General features: G+C 38.3%; 1 protein-coding gene across 2 annotated transcripts; it reads right to left on the bottom strand.

The window, feature by feature from the left end:
- Window positions 1-74: 74 nt before the first annotated feature.
- Cep97 (centrosomal protein 97kDa) lies at window positions 75-25757 on the bottom strand. Of its 2 annotated transcripts, XR_012452213.1 has the most exons (15): window positions 25574-25757; window positions 25350-25504; window positions 24075-24219; window positions 23510-23625; window positions 22813-23012; window positions 21555-21638; window positions 20446-20602; window positions 18973-19051; window positions 18329-18520; window positions 16753-17305; window positions 16118-16307; window positions 15392-15499; window positions 14022-14146; window positions 11649-13583; window positions 75-4308 (listed from the first exon to the last, which is right to left on the bottom strand). XR_012452213.1 is itself a non-coding variant. In XM_074098436.1 (14 exons), the coding sequence occupies exons 1-14, from the start codon at window positions 25575-25577 to the stop codon at window positions 13454-13456; spliced, it is 2238 nt and encodes a 745-aa protein (XP_073954537.1). In that variant the 5' UTR covers window positions 25578-25757; the 3' UTR covers window positions 4630-13453. The 2 variants fall into 2 exon arrangements, 1 of the variants encoding a protein (XP_073954537.1); XM_074098436.1 differs by lacking the exon at window positions 75-4308 and having other exon boundaries at window positions 4630-13583.
- Window positions 25758-26018: the final 261 nt, after the last annotated feature.

Raw genomic sequence — 26018 nt, 5'->3', positions numbered from 1 at the left:
CGTCTGTTTTTGAGCATATTTGCAAACGGTGCACATGTATTGGACCGATACAATTAATATATCTACTCTTCTTATATATTCAGTAAAATATTTGACCTCAACTGTATGTGTACTCACCGCTTCATAAAACATTGAATCCTACTATCCTACTAATATTATTTAAATGTGAAAGTTTGTGAAGATGTTTGGATGTTTGTTAGTAAACTTCGGCGATTCCCAGGTGGTTGGCAAGACCGCGTTTCAATTAATGAGCCGGGATGAAGAATAGTGGATAATTGTTTGAATTTTGGTTTGTCACAATGCTAGAATGAACATGAAACTACCGTGAGACTCGCTCATATTAAATGATATTGTAACGGATAACTCACGTCTTAAACCGAGTTTAGCTCGACATGTTTCGGGCTATTTCGTAGCCCTTCTGCTCAGGAGCACGCGACTCGGCGGCTGTCGCAACCGACCGCTCGCTCGGTTTAAGACGTGAGTTATCCGTTACAATATCATTTAATGCTAGAATGTTCAAAATTCTTCGCAACGTGAAGACAATAATATCACTGCCATTTTAATTAAATTATTCTTCGGGAAGTAATTTAGTAGGTTATTTTAGAGCGATTTTTTTGCGTTTTGTATGATGGTGCGTGATTTTTTAGTGAAATTTTGGTGAGTAATGATTTAATTTAAGTGTAGGGTTAAATTTACACTATTTTTATGGTTAGGTTACGCTGATAATTGACGGCCAAGTATTAGTGGCAGATGTGATTTTTGGACCTTGCTAAGTTCACAACAGCTACGCCTGTGCGACATGTCGTTTCGAACTCTATGCGCTTCAACGCATTCACCGCCACCTGACTTCCACAGGTGCCACCGACGCACATGTGCGTTCAAGATGTATGAATAATTATCACAGCGGCACTGGGTGAAGTTCCGAAAACGCATATATGCGTCGGTGGCAGTGAATGCGTTAAGAATGGACTCGTATGGAGTTAAAAATGCGTTAGCATTGTTTAGTGTTAACTAATGATTTACTGATTCCGAAATTACATTTGAAATTTACCATTAGCTTTGCGGTGAAGGCAAACATCGTAAAGAAACCCTCACCTGTAAAGTGTCCAATCCGTATTGGGCCCCTGTAGGAACTAAGGCCCAAGCCCTCTCATTCTTAAAGGAGGACTGTGCCCCGCAGTGGGACGTATAAAGGCCAAGATGATAATTATGATGATGGCTTCAAAAACGCTTACCCCTTTAACTTTATCAATTGGAGAAAAAAAAAGTGTTAGGCTCGGTCTTTAGGTTACTGTAATCGTACTCAGTAACAGTCGGGTAAAAAGACGCACAAGCGACCGATATTCTACGTACAACCGATTATCTCTGAGTCTGACATTTAACTTAACTGACTTTTAGCTTAAATCACCGGTAGGTATGGAGCTAGTATAGCAACTTTTTTTAATGGTGCTCAGAATTTACATGCCAAATTTATTACATTTTAATCTTAAGAGTTTGTCCTACTGTATGCCGTACTGAAAGATACCGATATATATTAAATAAGGTATCTGACATCTTTAAACACATGGGCTCCGGCAATATTATTTCAGGGGCTGCAATGCACCGATCTGCAACTAAGGGAATTAATTTATGTACTCTATGCTGCATGCTACTTAGTCTTGTACTCTGTATTAACTTTTATAATAATAATAATAAATACATTTATTTCGGGCAACTTGGCCCATACAATAAATACCTTACAGACTTACATACATACCGACGTTCGACATTCGACGACCGGATGGCTAAGTGGCTAGAGCACCTGACTACGAAGCTTGAGGTCCTGGGTACGAATCCCGGCCGGGGCAGATATTTGTGAGAATAACACGAATGTTTGTTCTCGGGTCTTGGATGTTTAATATGTATTTATCTATATAAGTATGTTTATCCGTTGCCTAGTATCCATAGTACAAGCTTTGCTTAGTTTGGGACTAGGTCAATTGGTGGCAAGTGTCCCATGATATTTATATTATTTATATTTATTTATACCGACCCGATACCGGGAGGGTGCAGGGCCCTTTCACCTCCAGCCCGGCGCTCATGATTAACCAATTTTAAAACACAGCACTAATAAAATAAGTGTGAGTCAATCAATGAGTAAGAGTTTCCATGACAGGCTAGTTGGCGCTAGTGTCGCCGAGGTCCGTTTGACAACTTTGACGACGCAACACGTTTCTGATTGGTTAAATGAGCCAATCGCAAGCTGGGCTTTAAGGTTGAGAACCAATGGATGTAGTGTATGGACGCGTGAGTGCTGGCCGCAATAGTTGTGTGTGGTCTATAGGCAGTGGCCTTAATACATAATAGTATAGTACCCATTACTATGTGCCGCGATGCCCTTAGGCAATGTACCTACCTAAAGGCGTCGCCTGCATACGTATTTAGAGATAATAAACAAGTATTTTATTGTACAGTCATGAAACAGGGTGGAACCTTTGTGCTACAAATGTCATGTTGAAACCTCATACTATTGTCAAGGAAATCATAGAAATTGATCATTAAAAGGTTCCACCCTGGGCCATGATTCAATTTGTACAAGGACGTGGCAAAAAATTACAATGTGTAATAAGATTGAGAACCCCTGGAATTGGCTATTGGACACCTCCGATCTATTGATATGCTTTTATAACTCGTCACGTGACTTTGCCATCAATTATGTAAAGTAATACTGAATTATGACGTCGCTTGTTAGCCAAATCAGTTTACTCTAATAAAAATTAACGAGGGTCTTCTGACTGGCGAAATATCGCTAGATGGCGTTAGTATCGTTTGACGTTGCAGTCTTGCTTGCGATTGGCTCACTTATAGTTAACTAATCACAAACATGATGCAAATGCCAGTTGTCAAACGGACATCGCGACGTCAGCGACAACTAGTCTGTCATAGAACCCTCATTGTCAGTAAATTTATTTGGCACGCAAAGTATTTTGTGAATAAGTGCTGAAACATTTCAATGTATGTTAACGAAATATAGCCTGTTAAATCAAACTGCTGTATAAGTATTAATGTTATAACTGGCTCCATGTCACAAATATGTCTAGCGCACGTTCTAGTAAGCCGTGGTGGCCTAGTGGTTTGACCCATCGCCTCTCAAGCAGAGGGTCGTGGGTTCAAACCCCGGCTCGCACCTCTGAGTTTTTCGAAATTCATGTGCGGAGTTACATTTGAAATTTACCACGAGCTTTGCGGTGAAGGAAAACATCGTGAGGAAACCTGCACAAACCTGCGAAGCAATTCAATGGTGTGTGTGAAGTTCCCAATCCGCACTGGGCCCGCGTGGGAACTATGGCCCAAGCCCTCTCATTCTGAGGGGAGGCCTGTGCCCTGCAGTGGGACGTATATAGGCTGGGATGATGATGGATGATGACGCTCTATTTGATCTTGGTCGCTCGTTTCTCAATGACAATCTTGTTTACTGCGATAAGAATGGGATTTATTGATGGACAAAGCGATCAGCCTGTCGTGCTAGCCGTCCTTAATTAAATGTAAAGGGCAGATGGTTTGTAATTTACTAACCAAAATCTAAAATGGATGTAAAACTTTTCCATTATAATCACCGAATTATGCTATTAATTTAAAGGTATTTACTTAAATGTGATCGTAATGTATAATACTAGTAGTAATTAATAATTATTGTAAAGATAGCTTTAATGTCTAATAAAAGAATTCACCGCTGAGGTAATTTTATATGGGATTATACAACAATGGCGTAATAAATGATTGATTTTTGAATAAAGGCATTTTTATTAATAAATGTCCAATTATAAAGACAACGAGACGAGACAACATATTATGTACAGTACCAAGCATTATATAATTATGAAGTTATCGACCTTTTGGCCAGTGGCATAAAGGTGTAAGATATTTTTGACGTCTTATCTGTTACGTCATTACATTAATAGTATGTCGCTCCTTTTCTCGTTGTCCTTACTTTACTTAACTAGCTTTTGCAGTGCGCAGAAAAAAAAATAGGTATCTATGTGAATGTGATGATTTGCTGAATAATAAATTTGACTAATATTTCGATTTTTCTACAATAATATTCAGCTTAATTATTAAAAGACAATTTTTCCAAAAAACGAACGCCACTCAGTCTCATAGCGGAGGGCAATTTATTTTTCACGATCTCATGAATATCACTTGTGGAAACAACCATCCCAGGAGCTTTGGCGTCAAATGCCATTGGTATGTCATAATGTTTTGAGCTGGGATGAGCGACTACTGCTACTTCTGCAACTCCTGGAAGTTCTTGTATAACTTCTTCTATAACTGCGGGTGAGAAATGAAGCCATTGTATTATTATAAATGTAAAATGACGTTTTTTTACTTAAACAAAGGGTTATTAAATGTGCTAAAATTTACGCCTTTAACAATGTTACTCTTACATCAGTGATTATATAATAATAATTAATGATTATAATAATAAAAATCCCGCTCCTCCAAAGTTAGTACATTATGATTTAGTTGAGTTAAGTGATTGTGACGATATTTGTCTGAAATCAAGAAAAGCACAAATTAAAAAATAATTTATATAAATAAAAAGTTTTAACTCCATAAACAACAATTGGTTCTTATTAATAAAACAACACCTAAGTTTTAAATTTGTTTTATAAAACATAATAAATACAGGCTCTTAAGTTATGCACAACAAATAAGGTGGGTACGCTTGAGAATTGAAGTTACCAGGACGGCAAGTGTCATCGTGCCTTCCAGTTAAACTATACATTGATTTCAATAAGTATCAGCTTAGGATTATTCTGAGCCAGAGTGAATAAACTGTGAGCTACATCTTCGGTCTACGTTTATGCAAAACATGTGTATCATGCAGTTCCTCCACATCCACACTGTAAGAACACACACAAATCACACAAACCCATCTATGATCACCACCTCACTACACTCGTTTCGAACTCAACCAGAGCTCATCTTCAGAGCAACACAACCGTTCACCATGCTACCGTTTGTTAGACTCAAAGCAGCAAGTGCAAGGTAGCAAGGTGGACGGTTGTGCTGCTGATCACTGAAATCAATCTATAGCAAACACCAGTATAACATCGCATTTCTCTTACAACAGAATCCATTTTACCCGACCAGGACCAGACTTGCCCAGAACACACTAGTTACAATAGTCTTGTCGTGACTCTCGTTTTAAGCTTTTGCGACATCATAGTTATTATTACACTCGGGATTTAAACGGTTAATTTAGAAACAATCGTGACCTCAACCTTTCGACCACAATGCAAGCCCCATACTACGAAGTGCAAAATTCGAACTTCGTATCTTGCCGTCCCGCTGACGCTTATATCATTTTATACGAGAGTGAGAGGGACGGTACGATACGAACTTCGAGTTTCTAATTTCTTCGTAGCACACCAGCAGTCAGTGGCGTAGCTAGGTAACTAAAGGCCCTGGGGTAAAAAATAAACTAGGGCCCCAACTAAACTATTTAAAATCGTTTGTTCCGTGTTCGTCGTGTTCCGAATTCGACGTACTCCAGATTTGTCATTTATAGTTTGTAAGTCAAGAGTCCGAGGGGCCCCCTGAGCTTGGGGGCCCCGGGGCACTGCCCCGTCTAGCCCTCCGGTAGCTACGCCACTGCCAACAGTCGTAGTCACGACTAGTTTTTAAATTAACGCGTTTCTTGCGGCACGTTTGGGGCGCTCGAAGCTGTTTTACTTCTAAGATTGCAGGTATTAGAATTTGCATTTGACAATGTCATGTGCATCTACTTCAAGTACTGGAAGTGAAAGCTTATACTTTTCAGTATACAGGGTGGACCATTTATATCGGTCAGTATGGGAAAGTCTGAAACTATACGACATACGAAAATTTCTTCTTAGGAACCATGACATCGATTTTAATAACAAGAAAAACTGCATTCATGCATTAAAAAAAAACCTGTACTCAGCTCGGGAATCGTACCCGGTTGTTGAAAAAAAACAACTTCGAACACCTACTAAAATAAATTAAAGTATGTGAAAACAAAGCATTTTATTCATTTTAGACATAATGTTTCATGGACACATTTACTTCTTAAGACGTACACAATCGATATCTAAATAGAAATAGTGTAAGTTTTTTTTTCTTCAAAACAACCGGGTTCGATTCCCGAACTGAGTACAGGTTTTTTTTTAAAATGCATGAATGCAGTTTTTCTTGTTATTAAAATCGATGTCATGGTTCCTAAGAAGAAATTTTCGTATGTCGTATAGTTTCAGACTTTCCCATACTGAGCGATATAAATGGGCCATCCTGTATATTTAAGAAAGAGCTCGGAAGAGGGCAGGTTTCTGCATGAAAAACATGTGTCTCGCAGACGTAACTGTCTCACGGCTGACTGTTGGAACATCCTGATCGGGTTTTACATACGTAAGATTTATATATGTCAGTTACTTATTTAATACAAAGCAAATAAGTTTTACAAGTTGAGTAGGTAGTCTAACAGATTATTGAGTGACCTTTAAAGAAGAAACCATGAAAACTTGTCTATTGGTCCAGAACGAATGTATCAATTTTATTGTTTTACCTTAACCAGATTGCCCCTTCAACAAAACTAAAGCTTGAATACGGTATTTGACAACTCCTGATTTTGCCATATCTTAATATTATTATGAAAATATAGATAAACAGATAGTGTTTAGCGAAGAGAAAATTTAAATCGGTTGAAAATTGGATTTATAGTGATTTTTTGAAAAATCTATATACCTGTCTCTTTCTCAAACGCTTTTCTCTATGCAGCAAGTATGGCGGTACTGGCGTGTGATGTCACATGCCAGTATGTCTTTCTCTGTCTAATCTTGAATTTCAAACCTTTATTACTTTGTTATTTGTAAAGGTAGCTTAAAAATTGTTTTTCTATTCGATAACAGGCATTGTGTAGTTTTAATTTATAAAACATATACAAAATAGTCAAATACCGTATCATACCGAGTAAAATTCACTCATTCTTTTGAATCTGTAAAAAAAAACTGTTAATTTCCCTATTTTCTTCATTAATCGTAATCTGTTATTGACTGTAATTATTTGCAGTGGCTTCCAAATTTCAAAAGTGTTTGTGACTTAACGGATATTATACAAAGTCTTAATGTTAAGATGCTTGGAGTAATTTAATTGCACTCATCCATGAATTGTTAAAAATGACTAGTACGTAGCAGCTAGGGCTCTCATAAGGCTTACAGCATAACATCTTTACAAAATATATGTACTTAAAGGCATTGTCTTTAGTTACGTCAGGAAAGCTTAAACTTCGAAAGAGAACAGTCTTATTACCACTTCAAAAAAAGCCTTATAAGAGCGTAGTTAAAAAAATACAAAAATGAAAAGCGTAGTCAAGAGATTCGTGTAACTAACAATTAAGCTAATTTCAACTAAACACACCTTAACCAGAACTTATTCAATACGTGGTAAAATAAAGCGTATAGAAGGCATTTTGTTCAAAATAAACTAGTTATAAACATTATTAAAAAACTATTCATTGGTGTAAGTTACTGAAATATGTATAACAACAGTGGAATCAAGAATAACTGTCGTCGTTCTTTACAACCCTATAACATCGTTTCACGCTCATTATGGTATCAGTTAAATTCATCATTCTGAAGCCGTATTGCTTAACGTTATGCTTGGGCCACACACATCGCAATAACGCGAACATTCGCCTTATCGCGATGTGTGTAGCCGAATATTCGCGAATACTTCGGCACTTCGGGCGAAGCCGTAGACACTTCGCCCCCCTGTCGGTAAACTCGCGCACATCAAAGGGTTTCTTTATCGATCGACACAAAGACGAATATTAATCGCAATAATTTTTATCGCGATGTGTGGGCCTCTGGTCTTAATGACGACAGAATTGCCGATTGTTGTGTAACCCTCTTAGACGGACTAACGGTCTAGACCAGTCTTTCCCAAAGTAAGCGATAACGCCTCCTTGTGGGCGCTTGAGGCCTAGAGGGGGGCGGTAAGGGGCCCAGAAAAAATCTTCACCTTTGTTCCTTCATTAGGCGAGACTAATATATATTGAGGCTTTTAAGGTGAAAACAACGCGCTACAAAATAACTGATTTTCAAAGTAGTTGTTGAAATAAGTTTGGGAACCTCTGGTCCAGACTGATGAAAATTAAACGTTTTCAATAATATTCGCCAATCCAATGTGAATGACAGAAAATCAGAATGTTGGACAGAACTGCTGCCAGTATGTGCGCGTAACCGAAGTCTATGTTATGACCTGTAGCTACTAAGAAATTCGAAAATCGAAGTTCCTATCGTATAAGTGCAAAATTCGAACTTCGTATCTTACCGTCCCGCTTATGCTAATATTATTTAATACGAGAATGAGAGGGAGGGTACGATACGAACTTCGATTTTCCTATTTCGTAGTAGCCCCCCTGGTGTGCCACACTTGTAGCCCCCACAAACCCACGACGAGAACTCTCATAGGGTCCATATCCGCTATGAAAAATCCTAACTGTCAGACTGCACCGTGCGATCGGTACCGTTTATCGTATCAAGTTCCAATAAAAGCTATTGCATAGTCGGTCCCCATCGAAGCTTGGAATGAGGATCGCCACGATAAACTAGGCGTCTACTACGAAATTCGAAGTTCGTATCGCACCGTTCCTCTCACTCTCGCATTGAATAATATTAGCGCAAGCGGGACGTCGAGACACGTAGTTCGAATTTTGCACTTCGTTATAGGGCCCGTAGCGTGTGGCGTAAGAATTTACGATAAATCGGGCCGATCGAACAGTGCAGATCGTATCGTATCGTATCGTCCTTTTCACTCTCGTATTAAATAGTATAAGCGTCAGAGGGACGGAACGACACGAACTTCGACTTTCGAATTTCGGGTTAGCCCCGCTGTAGGCCCTATAAAAGCGCAGCAAGCCTCTTCGTCGATTCAGTCTATCTCTTTCTCGTTCGTGTAATATTTGCAAATCGACAAAAGCCTAATCGAAGACCGAAAACTCATCACTCGCTTCTCAGGTGTTCTCGAGTATTCTCGCCTAGATTCTGTAGGAGCCACAGCGGCTCTAAAACCTAGTCACTAGCTGCAATACAAATTCCACTTAAAAACTAATATACGTAATAAAAAAAACTTATATGTACCAATATTATGCAAACGATACAGCTTATAATCTAGAAAGTTCGTGGTTTGTATTAATAAATAATGCTCTATTCGCTTGCTGAGTTAACAAATTAATAATCGCACAATATTTTTCTCTTAATATTTTACAGTGTACTTTTATCATGTCTTTCGTAGTATTTATACTGTAGTATCTTTGACACGCTATAAACATAAAACCAAATGTTGTGAAATAATAATTTAGAATTGCAAATGTTAAGCTTGTTAATAAATAATAATGAATCGTATGTTACATCAGTAAAGGCTACAGCACTGGAGGTTTTTAGCGTATTTAGGGTAAACCATCTCATTAACACCCTCCCAATGTCTAAACATGCCAGCATCTTTGACCTGATTCTAAACAAGAGTAAAACTCGAGACTGTAATTAACCTCTTTACCGTCACAAAACAAACGAAGTGACGTGCCCTGTACGCCACAGAAAAACAAGCGACAAATCAACTTGATATTTAATTCCATTGCAGAAGGATTAATTTCGAGTTGAATGTTGGTCATGTATAGATGACCGTGGCGTGTGAGGCATTCCATTAGCTGTTACGACTGGATGACTCTGGCTGTGAAGAGGTTAAAGTGGCGATAATATGGTACTTTACCTTATGTGAATGTTAAGTGAAACAAAAAAAAAATAACGGGAGCCTAGATTATCTACAGCCGCTTGTGTCCACTCTGATTCAAGTAGTAAATAGAAAAAAAAATACATTTACATCCTCCATCATCATCATCATCAGCCTACAGCAGTCCACTGCTGGACATAGGCCTCTTCCATGGCGCGCCACAACACTCTGTCTTCAGCCCCTCGCATCCATCCGCCGCCAGCGACTCTCTTAAGGTCATCCGTCCACCGTGCCTCAGGACGCCCTACACTACGTTTTCCCGTCCGTGGTCTCCATTCGGCTCCACCGTTCATCGGTTCTGCGACAGACGTGGCCAGCCCAACGCCACTTCAACGAACTAATTCACACTAATTTACATCCTACTTAGGACAATTTAAGCGCACGCTTACGGACCGTTTGTGTTTAATTAAGGAGAGGTAGGGAGGTGACTTATGCTGTATGCTTTGTTTAAAGCAACTCCCTTAACTGAGTTAAGAACTTTGCTTTTTTTGATGACAAAGAAAGGGAAGGAGTGGATTTTTTAAAATAAAAACTTGTTTTTCTTACGCTAAATACCTCCAGTAGCCATTTTCACTAAGCAACAACGGCAATCAAGCCTTATTCTAATTAATATTTTATTTTGGTGGCAAGCACGTTTCAACAACCCAGCACTTGTGACTCCTGTTCAACTAAGCTAACATTTAACACTAAAAATCATATTGTAAACCCCCGCCCGAACAATGTTAAATATTTATAATAATTTAATTTGTGAACACGTCCATTGTCTTTTTGACATAACAATGACAGATTTATGCACGTTATATCTATTAGCGCAAATGATTTAAATTCGTCGTTATCTTAAACAAGATATTTTTAAAATCTCAATTAAATTTAAAAAAAGTACAGTCGAAGAAACTAAACAACGTACGAGTGTAGAATCTTTCATAAACAATTTCGCTATGATTTCTTAGGAAAATGTACGAGATGTCAACATGAAATTACTAGCACAAAGGTTCCACCTGGTGCGTGATTCAGTGTCCTTAACTGTACATATAAAAGGTGTTTTAATATTAATCCACTTCAGCAGATTTTAAATAAAATAATTAGTAGTATTACTTAAACTTTCATGAGACCTATTGATAAAATGACTAAATTAAACTAACGATTATAAGCGAGGAAAGGTCCGACTAGTTTCGATCTTTTCCGATTTCAGTGCGGCGAGTGCCACCATCGTAAACACTCAGCTATGAAAAAGATCCCCCGAAATGATCGAAACTAGTCGGCCCGTTCCTGGCTTATAATCGTGAGTTGAGCCGTTTAATTTAGTAGTTGAAAAAAAACCTCAATATTGTCAAATGTTTAACCGCTTGTTTTAGAACTGACTCATTTCGCTAATAAAAATCAGGGTTCACAATAAGCTACTGTTTAAAACAGACAGACTTACATCTAATGTCATGACGCTTACAACTAGATGCCAATAAATTATTATGATACGCAGCGAGAAACAAAACTAACATTAAAACACTTAGATACAAAGTTTAAAATTGTGTAAAGTCAATTACAATTTTTAATTGTGCTCAGGCGAATGCAAAGTAAGCTTGGTTACAAAAAAATACTTAACTTCATCATTTCAGTCTGTCATGGGGTGGTAAAGTTTGACCCTAAAGTGATACAGTCAACTGCAAAAATATGGGAAGTTTTGCTATCATTATCTCGCATAAAGCTTGAAACGCACTGACAGTAATATTGGTAAGGTTGTAATATTCGAGCTAACATGAAAGAGTCCGCATACGATACCGGAAATAAGCGAAATAAAATGATTGACTTCAAAACTACTATAAGCAAAATATATTAGCTGTGTTGTTTTAATATATACTTACATATTTAGGCACTTGACTGTACTACCTTTGTCACGCACGCACACGCACCAGTTGTAATGTATGCAACTGTATAGAAAGACGCCAAACCAGATGCGTGGCGTGCGTATTGGCATCTTTCTATACAGTTTCTCACAATCTGGTGTGCATCGGCCTTAAATCCTTTCGATATTATGTTACAATTTTATTACAACAATCAAATAAAAATGACTAAGAATGAAAACATTTTTCACATCGCATTTACTAGCACTATTAAATCACCTACGACTTGACTGCAAATTTTTATGTTAATAAAATTTCAAGGCATCATATCATATTATATAACACAGTTGAAACAACCATACAGTTTTGAAACAAATGTACTTGAGCAGGGAAATACTGTAGTTTTTAAGTATTTTATTTGTGATTATATTATTATGAAAAAATGACTTTCTGCCAAGTTTTTTGCTGCGCATTCTTCTTGGTAATGATGGCCTTTCCGCAAACGCTGGTAGTTTAAAAAATGACGTGAAACGTGCCCATTGCGGCCTATTTACTGAATAAATGATTTGAATTTGAAACGGCGGGGCTCTCGCGGGGAGGCGGGCGGCGCGGACCGCGGCCCCCAATCGCGCTTAGTTTGCGCACCCAACGCTTAGGGCAGTCGCGAGCTAGTTTTAAGAAAATCGGGCTTGAAAACAATCTTTGCAGAATTTCCGTATTTTTATTGGAAAAATTATATCAGCGACATTATTTAACGTTTTAAGTAAAAGTGAATTAAAATCACGGCCGCGCCTCACGTTTTCTTCAAATTCTTATGATCACATTATTCATGATGCGAATACATTGCATAATTAAACTTAATTAAATATAAAAAAACTGAAAAAAATTAAGTATAAAATTTTTCTTAGCTAAAAAGGTACTTTTTTGCTGCAGTCAGCAATTTTTGTTGAATATAATTACATATAATTGCATTGGAATTTTAAGTGGGTCAAATAAAAGCTTAAATAGTAAAGTGTCACGTAAATATCTGATAGTACAACACACGCAAATGTAATCACAATCACTTGATACAAAATTGTAAGTTGGTTTGGGAATAGATTTAACTACATAATACACAATACACGGGTAGCGTTATCAGACATGCAAATTAATAACTGTATAAATTGTACAACTGTGCACATAACGAATCCGGAACCATTCAGCTGGTACATTGAATAAAGGAATAAGCATGTAATAGTAGTTTATGCAACTGTTACGTAATAAGGGTCCTTAAAACACGAGGTTTCATAAAAGGATCACACGAGTGTTTTAAGACCTAATTACGTACAGTTGCACATATTACTTTATCTAAATCCATATATTAAATCCTTTATCATGCATTCAAGAACCATTGAGAATGACCTGCATTGCAACCAGGACTATGTCTGCCCCACGAGCTCCTGCCTGCGCCACCGCTCCGGTGTGGTAATGTTCATTACGATATCGATTTCGGTATCGTTATGAACATTACGATACTGCTGTGTTCATAATAGAATCCAATGTCGTAATGCTCGTCATTACCTATGGTTTTTGAACGCATAATAGAGGATTTACTATATGGGTGTAGATAAAATGTTATTCAAGTAAGTAAGTAAGTCATCTTGAATGAAAATTTCCGGGTAGGGGTAGTAGCAGTTTCAAATGTTCTGTCTTAATCTATCACTGTGGCGTCCGAATTCGTATGAAAGTGATGCAAACTGAAACCTGCAGTCAAGTAAACACACGACCAAAGCTTTGCTTTACAACATGAACCTTAACGCGCTAGCAACTGAGTGGCATTTCCTTCATCAGTCAACGATGATCTCTCTGTACTGCCTCTCTTCCCTCTCCTGATGGTCCGAGGACTCGTCCTCTATGAGGGACTCGGTTCTCTCTATCTCTATACCTTCTGTTTCACTAGACGCTGTCTTAGTTTTTCTGTAATTAACAATAATAATTGAACATGAAACTACCGTGAGACTCATTCACATTAAATGAAATTAATCCGGATAACTCACGACTTAAATCGAGTTTAGCTCGACTGTTTCGGGCTAATCCGTAGCCCTTCTAGGAACACGTTACAAAAAATTAATTGAATTAAAGTTAATTTCATTAAATAATAATCATGTGTTTGATACCAAATACCAAGTGACTTAAGTATTTGTAGTAGATACGCGATACGTTTCGGACCAAAACGCGGTCCTTGGTCAAGGTGTGCTCGAATTGATAGTCCAGCGGGATTAGTAATACATGGCTACAGAAATACCGGAGGCTACTCGAATTGTCAAATTTAAACTTGACAACGACATTAACATACCTCAGTTGAACTAATAAACTACTTACTCTTGTTTTTTTTAGTTCTGAATGTGAACTTACGTTTGCTCTTGTTGCGGCGAGGCGGGCTCGGGCGGAGCGGGCACGGGGGCGGGCGCGGGCGCGGGAGCGGAAGCGGCGGACAGCGACAGCGACTGCGGCCGCTTGAGCCATCCACACCGCTCCTCCTGACGTAACATAATTTTCTGATATTACTAGAGACTAGCAGTTGCCCACAACTATGTCTGCTTGTTAGTCGCTATCCCGCGGGAACTATGCAACTTTCCGGAATAAAAACTATCCATACTTACATGTTAAATACTGGCTAAAACCAAAAAGTCGTTTCGAGAAAACTGCACTCTTGCTTTTTCTATTCTGTGGTAGAATCTATTGCGTAATCTGTGGTATAGTACATAATGACAATGAGGGCTATCGCGATTGAATTCACCACTAGAGGCGCTAGTGTAGCGTGAGGTCTCCGAAATGTCAAGTCTCATAGTTTTGGGTGAGCAACGCGGGCTTATTTATAATTAGAATAATTTTGTGAATATTTTGCAATACCTGAAATAAATTATGACAAATATGCGTTCCGGGGCAATTAATGTCTGTGTTTTGAGACAGTTTTGTCTTTCGGAAACCTTTGTCCTCCCTTTTTTCCGAACAAAACAGGGACTATGGAACACTGTGGCATGCTCGATATTTTTATGGTACGGCTTTAAGGTGTATTAAATATGATTTTAATCTAAACTTTGTTTTACGCCCGTAATAACAGACTTTGAAAGCCATACTTAAAAACCTCACGCAACAGTGCGCCATCTAGTGAGACAAAAAACGATAGCCCTCATTGGGTAGAACTCGCGGGAAAGAGGAGTGTGTGGCGGAGGCATCTAGCAGATAGACGCCAGGCGCAGGACCAAGCTTGATTCCAGGTTATAGCGTGCAGAAAGACCAGAGCATGCGGTGATGTCGTCCCTTCGAGCTCGACCGCTCTTTTGTGTCCGTTGTGCGGTCGGAGATGTCGTTCCGTATGCCTTCTTCAACCATCAGAGAAAGTGTCGCTGATACAAAGCTTAAAGGTGCGACCCCATGCAGCCGCTTGTCGCTCGTTTGCAGCGACAAATCTGGTCACGTGACCCCGTTTTGAATTTCCCGCCACTCAAAAAGGTAAGGTTTCATGTAGTCGCTGGTCGCTCGTTTGCAGCGACAAATCTGGTCACGTGATCTTATTTTGAATTTCCCGCGAGTCACAAAAGTAGGGTCAAGTCGCCGCGTCACACAGCAGCGTCAACATGGCTGCTGGCAGGAATGATTTTGGCTAGCTTTTCGCTATCACGGGACCAGATTTGTCGCTACAAAAGAGCAACGAGCAGCTGCATAAGGCCTCGTAATTTCTGTCACAGATGCAAAGGCCGTTGATGTTTATGATATAGTACCTGCGGTGTGTTGACGGCAACTATGTCAGTTTGGGTGGCGACGGGGGCGGCGGCGCGGGACGACACACAGCGGAGCACCTGCTGCATGCAGCCCTGTAGTTCAACCACCTGGCAAACAATCATCATCATCAGCCGGAAGATGTCCACTGCTGAACAATGGCCTCCCAATTAGAACTCGTTGCCCGCAACGCAACTCACACGATGTCATTAGTCCATCTAAGTAGTGGGACGCCTACCAACACTTCGTCTACAAACAATATAATACTTTATAAATTTTCTTTTTTTATACAGGTATACGATAATCCGTCGACAGCTAATAGTGCAGCTCAAGACCTTTTAAAATTACTAATTTTAGGTTTAGTAAAAATAGCTTAGTTTGTGAGATAGGTAATGTCATTTAAAAAAGTCGATATTTTTCTTCCTCAACACAGTTTTTTCATGCCACATCCTCAATGTCGTCCTCAGCGTCGCTGTCAGGCTTGTAAGCACCATGCAGCAAGCAGCTTGCAGAGTGGACACTTTACCTGCGTCTGTAGACTACAGCAAGTCTCAATCAGCTGTCTCAACGCGTCGCTGTCAGGCTTGTAAACACCCTACAAGTTACAACTTACAAGCGGTAGTCTTTGTTTAACAGTATGCGTTGAAAAGAGATTACCGCTTGTAAATTGTAACTTGTAGCTTCGTGAAATGGGGCCCAGCAAGCAGCTTGTAGAGTGGACACTTTACCTGCGTCTGTAGACTACAGCAAGTCTCAGTGAGCTGTCTCAATGCGTCGCCGTCCGGCTTGTAAGTGTCCGCAGCTTGCAGCGTGGACACTTTCTTCCACAGAGCGTTTATCGCCTGCATTTGTAGTTGCTGTATTTTGCGTTCGCTCTCCAAGGCCGCTTTGGTAGCCTCCATATCGCATGTTAGCCGTCTGAATACAATAAGCTTGTGTTAACATGGCAGTGGCATAATGTCAGTGCGTGTAAACATGACAAGGGCGTAGACAAGTTTTAATATCGGGGAGGGTTTTAGAGGGGAGGGAACAAAATAAAATGACAAGAAACTATAGTCAATTTGAAAGCTACAACAAGACGATTCCTGTCCCGATGGTCGGCAACAGGCGGACCGCGGTCCGCGTCCGGACCGCCAAGTGTCTAGCCTAAGACCGTCGATGTCACTTTTCACACTAATCCTACTTAGCTACTTATTTTCTCTAGTGTATACGTTACTTATTTGCATATAAATAAACAATACTTTATCACAAAAAATCTGGACCTTGATAAAATTATAAACAGCATTCTTGGACCCTAAAAACTAATTACCGACCCCTGCTTGTCCTTTACATCGACGTCATTAAAGTACGAAATGTTACTCACTGTATATGCTGCCTGGCTCTCGCCGCCTGTATAGCATGCAGGATCCTCAGCGTGTCCTTATTCAAGTTCCTACTCCGATACCCCCTCCACATTTTCTGTATGGTCACAGCAGCCATTGATTCCACACTCATCTTCTTCTGCCGTCTTTGATTCGAAGCCAGTTTTATAATCTCAAGTTTATCTTGATCTATCTCATCTTTAGACACTCCATTCACTTTTGATTCTAGCTTCAAACTACCTTTTCTTTGTTGTTCTGCTTTGGATTTCATTTTGGGGGAGGAGGTTGCGCTTTTTGGTAGTTTCGGCGAGCTCTTCATATTGTTGTTGATTGTTTTCGGCTGTGTTATTTGTCTGTGTGGTTTATCTTCGTGGATGCTGCTGTTGCTTGAAGAAGTGTTTGAAATGGTGTGGATGGAGTTGTTGGTTGGTTTTGGTATGGTTCTTTGTATGTCGTACATGGGGTCCTGGTAATCTGGACTCATGAGGGATTCTGGTACTGGCACCATTTTTGATGCGGCTTCTAGAGACTGGTTGACAGGTTTGGGAGGTGGGTCTGAAATATTCGTGTCAATTAAGCATACGTCATAACTTTATTGCATTTCGTATATACATGGAACCGAAGATTCTTTTATTGATATTAATGATATGATACATAGTGTTGTTTGTTCTGTTTTTGTGTGTATGTTGTGTATGTATTTTACATGTAGTTTATTTGTCTAGATATATATTAGTTTATTGTTTTTATTATTATGTATTATTGTGTACCTCTATGTATGTAAGTATGTGTATTTATAATGCACTGTTTGGGTAAATTTATAATTTCGGTTTTTTATCTTTTCATTGTACTTGTAGTGTCTACTCTTGTTTCTGATATCCTGCCAATTGTTGAAAGGTTAACTGGAATAAATGCTTTTAAGGGCTATGTTCGCCTTTGTACATCGCAGTATCCTATTCTCTGTTAATTTCATGTGCTTATGTAAAATAAGTTTTACAATACAATACAAAGGCCTCGTATAGTTTTTTTTTTATTTTTTTTGCAACAAATGTCAATGTCAGAAGGATTGTGTTGTCAACCGAAAATTATTTTGTACCAGTAATTTTCCCAGCTATCAGTCTCTTCGCGTTGGAATACTTAAGGGTGGCACTGGAGCTTAGATTTATACTTATTTAGATTAGTTAGATTTTAAACCACTTGATTCTCCCAATTCAGGTGGCATGTAGGAAGCAGCAATAAAAACTACGAAGGAACTTCCTAGGCATCTACGGCTCTTTGAGGCTAGAGAGAATAGGCGAACAAGTGAATTAGGCTGCGTTTCCACCAGAGATGAACGAGGAATGTGTTTTTCATGAATCAATAGAAACGCTTCATTTACCTATCGTCGCACAGCACAGTTCTGATGGAAACAGCTGAGCGGAGCAAGATCAGGTAAATGAAGCGTTTCTATTGGTCCATGGGGGGCTGTGAAGCCAACAAGTTTGTAGTGGTCAATCGAGCGCCGCAATGTAATGCAACTTGCATAATTTTTGCAGGTCTAAACTGAGCTTTACGCTTGTCTATGCCTCGTTACAAACATACCTTTCTCTTTCTCCTTTTCTTTAATCTTCTCGAACAGCCCGGGGGAGTCAAAGCTCTGGCTCATGGCGGGAGATACCTCCGAGTATGAGAGGGACATCGGGTGTGAAGGCGAACTGGTCTTGGATAAAGCGGCGTGGTAACTGGATGTCAGCCGGTCGGGGGAACGACCCATGTGCCGTGCGGTGATGCGGGCTGAAGATGACATCAGTAGAAATAGAAACATCCTACAAATATTATAAATGCGAAAGTTTGTGAATAGGTATGCGTGTGTGTGTTTGTTACTCCTTCACGTTAAAACGACTAGACAGATTTGGATGAAATTTGGTATGGAGATAGCTGGACATCTGGAAAAACAGGGGTCTACTGCTACAAAAAACCCTAATGAATTAGTATTTTTTTGTATGTACTTTTGTATTTTTTTTGTGTATCATTTAAATTTTATAGCACATTTGGTATTTTTTTACTGACATATAAATAAATAATAATAATATATGAAAATGAGGTCCTCATTGACTGATTAACTCATCAAAGTCCAGCTCTAATCCTTGGACCAAAAAAGCTGAAAAATTTCGTAAATTTTCTTTCACTATTGTCGTGTGACTGAATGGCCCTTACATTGTATGCAGTTAATTTTTGATACTCACATTGCATCCGCGGCGAATGTATCCTGGCTTTGACTGGACTATGGTTTTGGTCTTTCAGCTGCTGTTGATGATGCTGGGCCTGCAATTAATTTTATTTTATGTGTTATCTCATTAGAGTTTTTTTTTAACATGAAACTACCGTGAGACTCACTCATATTAAATGATATTGTAACGGATAACTCACGTCTTAAACCGAGTTTAGCTCGACATGTTTCGGGCTATTTCGTAGCCCTTCTTCTCAGGAGCACGTGACTCGGGGTGTGTGCGTGTTGCGGCAGCCGCCGAGTCGCGTGCTCCTGAGAAGAAGGGCTACGTAATAGCCCGAAACATGTCGAGCTAAACTCGGTTTAAGACGTGAGTTATCCGATACAATATCATTTAATAGAGTTTTTTATATTCATTACTGATTATGAGAGGAGATTCTGAGAGGAGGTCTATGCCCAGCAGTGGGACGTGTACAGGCTGGGACGATGATGATGATGATGATGATGATGATATTGATTATGATGAAATTTTTCTACTAAGTTACAGTGGCGCGGAGTGAACATTTTCGTTAGACAACCCAAAGAATGAAAGAGTAGGTACGCAAGCATTGTCATATTTGTCATTACAGATGTCATGTAAGCATCTCGGCGGGAGTCGAGTTGTTGCGACGACACCACGCCACTGCCAATTTGAGAACACATAAAAATACATTAAAGGACACAACGGATTTTGGCAGTGTTTCTGAATATTTGCAGCGATTTCTAGCGCCATCTAGTAAGCAATTATAGAAACTCCATCATTTAGCATCGCCCATCGAAGTTTCAAATTTCGACGCTCTTCCTTCGGACTTCTATGTTCTAGCCGTCTATTGTGACCATTCCCAAACACTTCTTTTTTTCATTTCCTTAGAGAATCATGCAGAAAACAAAAAATAAAATGTTGCACACTGGCCTGTTTCACCACTTGTCGACTAACTTTAAGTGACGGATATCGGTGATGTCGTCTCTGTTTGTTTTGTCCGAATAAACAAGGAACGCATTACTTTTATCTGACACCTCAAGTTAGTCAACACACTTGTTGAAACAGGCCTTGAGTTTTCATTTCATTTCAACTTAGCCAAAATTTAAACGGGTCCCTGACTCAACCTCATGTATGAAATTTTACGAAATGTATTTTGAATAACTAATTTAGGTACACATCCTAAAGTATAAATTACAATTTCATAAAATTGCATATAGGGCAGAAGTACCGTTTGTGGGCACTGTAACTTTTGTGGCCATTTATTGTTTAAATCATTATAAACTTTATTCGTTTCAGTATAAACTTTTGAAAACTCACTAAAAATATTTTAATACTGTAACTTTTTATATATGACTGAAAATCGCAACTGGCCAAAAACGGGCTTAAGGTGGCCAAAACCGGTCCTTCTGCCCTACAATGTTAAGTCAGGGTTTCTGCCTCAATAAAAGCAAAAGAACCAAAAGTAACCTTGCTAAGTATGAGGCGCAGTTTCCTCTGGTCCTCAGTATCCAGGGCGTCAGCCGTCAGAGGGCAGGTGGAGGCGAGGTATTCGCACAACTCCTGGTGCTGCCCCGAGTGGTAGTGCCGACCCTTGCCTTGACTGTACAGCCATTCTGCTTTAAGACTGGAAACAAATATTTACAATTACATAAAAACATATATCAATTTCGACTTCATATTATTTTTGAGATAATTAATTAGTCACGCCAGATAAACTGTGCGGACATATCTACGCACGCACTGATGGATCGGACTAATCTTTTAGGATTCCGTTGTATTTTTTATACACATATCTACCTCTTCACATACTAAACAAAAAAAATAGGGGTCATTTGGGTTTCATAGGTAAAATTAAATGTAAGATTCGTTGGCGTTTACCCAAATACATTTAATTGAATGAAAAGTATTTGCTTATGATTGCTTAGTAGCGACATCTCTTGTCTGGGTGAGCGGTTAGTTCCGAAAGAGTGTGACGTCTGTCGACGAAACATAGATGTCGCTAGTGCTGCTGCGTAAGTAGCATAGTAGAAATAAGCAACCTGAGATATGTATACGCATAGGAAAAATTCGTGTCTAAATTCCTGTCCAGCAGTGGTGTAGGGGTTATAGCACGCAGCACGGATTGCTGAGGACCTGGGTTCGATACCCAGTGCTGGTCTCTTTTTCTGTTTGTCTAAGTTTGTATTTTCGATATGTATTTTCGAAAAGTATTTGCATTAAGTTACGTTGTATTAATAAAACTATTTTTGAATTAATGAAGAATTATATTTAGTAGTATTTTTGTTTTCCTAATGAAACTCTGTGGCCCAAATTTTATTTTGGGTCATATATTTATTACAAAACAGGTCTTTTACACATGGCAAGACCAGTAAGAAGAACCTTATTATGCGAAATATGTATATACATAGAAGCGAAATTGCTACACAATGCCCCCACAGTTTTTGGTATTTGTGACATAGCTTATGTCCCAACTCAAAGAGAGCGTTTTCAGATTTTATCTACTGTCACCAACTACCCTGTCACAGGAACCCTACTTAATAGAAACCTTACCTTACTTGGTTAGAAACGTTAAATACCTCTCTATCGCACTGACGACGAACCCATCTATTGACTTGACACTCATTATCCAGTTTAAAACAAACGGGCGGTAGTCGAAACCTCTGTATGTTTTGAATTAAGGTAATTTATGATATTTTTATTAACTTGCAATGTATGTTAAATCTTGCAAGTTAAATTTGACCCACTTCTAGTGGTCGGATTGGCTTGAACTTTGGCATACTTAAGTTGTGGTATAGTTAAATTGCGTGACAATACAATAATTTGGTAGTGACATCCTGATAGTCTGGCCAGGATCGTCTCCGCAGAACGGAACTCTTCAACGGTTAATGGCATTGTCTTGAAATTTGGTATGCAAATGTAGTTTGGGTGACAATGCAAGTACAACGTTTTAAACTTTCGTGATTTTCACTCATAGTCAAAATACCACCAATGTGTCGATGTGATGGGGTGACAAATAAAAATGACCAAGTGCGGGTAGTTCGTGATACGAGTGCGAACTATTAATGATCAAGTGCGGGTAGTTCGAAGGACTCGCGCTGCTAGGCAGACTTGACACCCCACACTTTAGTCTACTCGTGACTACTGCAATGTTGCCGAAACGTCGATGTAAATATTACTCGTGTGTGTTAGCGTGATAAGTCCCGTTGGTGGTATTTTGACTATGAATGCAAGTACAGTCAACAAAAGAACAATCAGTAAAAAAAACTTGTATTAAAAATGTTTTTTTTATCAAAAACTTATTTTTTTAACTTAAATATTAACGTGTCTTACTAATGAGCCATATTAGTTGGAGTGAGAGTGGGATAGCAAAAAGAAACGGAACTGTTATAGGAGGATAAGTATTACGTATTAAAAGAACTTGAACATCTGCATGATTGTACTATACTGAGCGGCAAAAAATCTAGCCCTCAAATGTATGCACAAATAGGTAATTTTGTATGTAGAGTGGGCCAAAATGTTTGCCGCTGACACGCTGAGTATAGTTGGGAGCGATCTGTTTAGTGAAACACAATGCACAACTTTAAGTGGGTGCCAAAATGTTAAATGTTAATTAATACGCTGAGTATAGTTTTCCTCTCGATCAATAGAAATAGGTACTTATTAAAATAAGGTGGCTAAGTTGAGCTGATGCGTGCGGCGCCCTGTTGTACCTGGCGCCCCGATCACCCCTTCTTAAAGCCGGCACTGATTGTAACGTTCTTTGGAGGACTGTCTAGTCTACGTGTAAAAGTGGATGGATCTGACTCTTTCAACTGATAATGTTATAAAGGATACAGCTTGTCCTTCCCAGCCATGGCCACGCAAGGGTTCCCTTGCACCGTGAAGCTGTCCAGTTTGCTCAGGTGCACGAGGTGACTGACTTCGTTTAAATCTTGTATATTGTTGTGAGCGAGGCCCAAGTGCTCAAGACTCGGAGGCAGGTAGCGGTCGCATTGCCTGAGGTCCGTTATACGGTTGCGTTCTAAGTTTAAATGCTGAAAAAATTTAGTTTTCGCGTTTCATAATACCATAATAATACTTTTAAGCTGTCAGTACAAATTTGAAGACCTGCTTTTACCACAAAAGTTACAAGTAAATATCTAGTAGTAGGTAGTTTATAAATATCTTTTATTATTATTATTATTAAGTGCTACTGCTATGATCCTATTATGAATTATTGTTACATTTCTAATACAAAAAAGTGACTATTATGTAGAATTTCACTTGTCGCTTTTGTGATAGAGAGGCCTGTGCAATTTATCCCTCAACAGGCGATGCCTGAAGTTTTGGTCTTATGAAACAGAAAAGTGGCTAGTTACCCAACACAGGAATTACGAAAGATATCTACTACTGCTGCAGTTTACACTGTACTTTGTCTGTGAATTAGTCTTACAGCTATATTTCTTTTTTACAGGTATACATAGATATTAACCAAATAAAAAAACTTTTTAATAAAAAATGCTAATAAATATTTTAAATTTACATAGTTTACCTTTAAGCTCTTCAAGTAGCTGATATCGGCAATGAAAGCAATTTGGTTGTTAGACAAATCCAAATGCTCAAGATGCATGTTGTGGTTCAGATGTTCTACCGATTTTATATTATTGCCTGTAGCATAAAGAAAAGAATTACTTACTAAGTATTCATATGCCATATCACCCGAGAACTAAATATTTCTTTTAATAATTAAAAAATATTGTTACATTATTTATTTGTCAACAAAAAATTACAGCATTACAGTTGAAACACCAAGGCCATTTATTATGCAAAGGGCATATATATATTGTTTTAATAATTAATTAAATTGTTAATAAATAAATTATATAACTAGCGTTTACTTGCTGCTTCGCACGCGTAAACTAATAGATCCAGCAGTGATTTCGAGTTTTCGCTTAATTCAAACGGGAATTACCGAAATTTATATTGGGCTAACAATCGTGAAAAATAACATGACTCTAAACCCAGTGGTCGAAATTTCGAAATTTAATGCCATTTTTTTTCCAGATTTTAACTATTGTGGTATTCGGTTATACAGACCTCAATTAATTATAACTTACCAGCCAACTTTAACACTTTGAGATATATTAAATCCTTCAGCCCCTCTATCTGCAGGATGCCATTGTTACTGAGCGCCAGGGAACGCAAGTTGGTGAGCCGGGACACTCCGTGCATTCGGAGCAAGAAGTTGTTGCATATGGACAGCTACAAAAAGTACAGTCAAATTCATTAATATATGAGCATAAATAAGGCTTCAAATTTAAATGCACATGGAGGGGTACTTATATATCTGAGCAGATTCATCAATCACCTGTCATATTAATCTGAGCAAGCCTTTCAGTAACATCAGTACAAATATTTTTCAAAATTATTTAACCTACTGAAAGTACATAAAAATCTAAGGGTACCAATTTAATCTGTTGCAAAATAACAGAAATTAAAAAAACTAGGGGTGAGCCGAATTTTGTTTTACATTTGGTTTAGCCGAATTTCAGTTTAAATGCCGAACATTTGGCACTAGTAAAAAAGAACTAATTTGTACTATTTCAATTGAAATTAAAAGAAAGCATGTCTGTCATATGTGTGACTAGTACTTATTCTTTACTTTTGATCACAATTCGTAGATTTCATCTAAAAAAAAGTTTTTTTGTTTCAATATTTTCACAAAGTTAACATTGAGAAACATTTAAGTATTATTAATTATTAATTGGTGTTTTCAACAATGAAATTTAACAATCTCTTCTTACCTATTTACTTGTGTTTAAAATTTACTAGAGAGGTCATTAAGCCGAAGTTCGACCAAAATTTGGCCATTGGTTGGTTGGGTATAGTGTAAATTCAATGATAGTTGATGATTCAGAAGAAGCGACGCGAATTTACAGATTCATTGGACGGGCCTTTGCATCCAGAGACGTGGTTTCAGTGCAAGGGAGAGTGTAATATCTGTCTTTAGTGTGGTGTATATATCTGAGGCTCCCCATGAGGCTGACATAGTCACATTTGGTGTGCTAAAGCCTCGTTAAAATATTAGAAGGAAAAAAAAAAAATAGTTGATGATTGTTTTACACTATATTACCCACCTACACAATAAGCGTATGAATGTTTTACTAAAATGGAAAATTACTTCCGTTAACAGCCACTTAAAGTTAACACAGAATGATAGCTGACCTCTATGAAATCTACTAGAATCTGAGGATAAACATAACCTCAATAACATAAATGGATAGTAATATACGGACCGAGCTTAACAGATAACTAAGCTTATTTTATAATAACTGTATTTAAAATGTAGTACAATGGCATATTTTTTCAAATATGAATTATAATGGCCTTACATTCTCGACGCGGCTATATGTGTCAATATTGTCAAGCCGCTGCAGCTCATTCTGGTCGAAGATTAAATTTATAATCAGTTTCGTATCCTCTGGCGCTTTCTCTATTTTCTTCAACCCACGCCTCGATAGATCCAATGTATCGTTAATAGACTCGCCTGTTAACATAATAACGGTCAGAGAAACACATCAAGCATAACAATCAACGTAAATACAAACAAACTTACCCATTTTAGCGTACTTTAAAGCATTTTTTATTTATTTAGAAATTTGATGCAGTTTTCCCAAAAATCAACATTCGTAAATTTGCGTTCGGAATTATAACTTTAATTATTGTGTAACTGTCAACGCCCCGATATTTACAGTACCTATGTTTTTTTCAACATTATTCATCAATGTCGCTAAATATTTACTTACTATCTGATAAACTTATTATCTGAATTAAATTATAGATCTAAAAGTAGATTGCAAAATAATACTTATTAATTACTGTTTTTATTTTGTAATGGAAATGGAGAATAATGGTATTCGAATTTCTAGATGTGACGTTTAGTGTTGCTCTGTTTCAAACTTTAACCGGTTTTTTATTTCCCAAATCTTCAAGTTTCTTCAACCATTGAAATAAGGTATAACAATGTTGAATTTTAAGATAAAATTCATATTGAAAAACAA

This window comes from Choristoneura fumiferana, chromosome 15 (genome assembly GCF_025370935.1).
Source record: "Choristoneura fumiferana chromosome 15, NRCan_CFum_1, whole genome shotgun sequence".
Lineage (NCBI taxonomy): Eukaryota > Metazoa > Arthropoda > Insecta > Lepidoptera > Tortricidae > Choristoneura > Choristoneura fumiferana.
The sequence above is the reverse complement of the archived record's forward strand: the minus strand, read 5'-3'. Positions and strand labels throughout refer to the sequence as shown.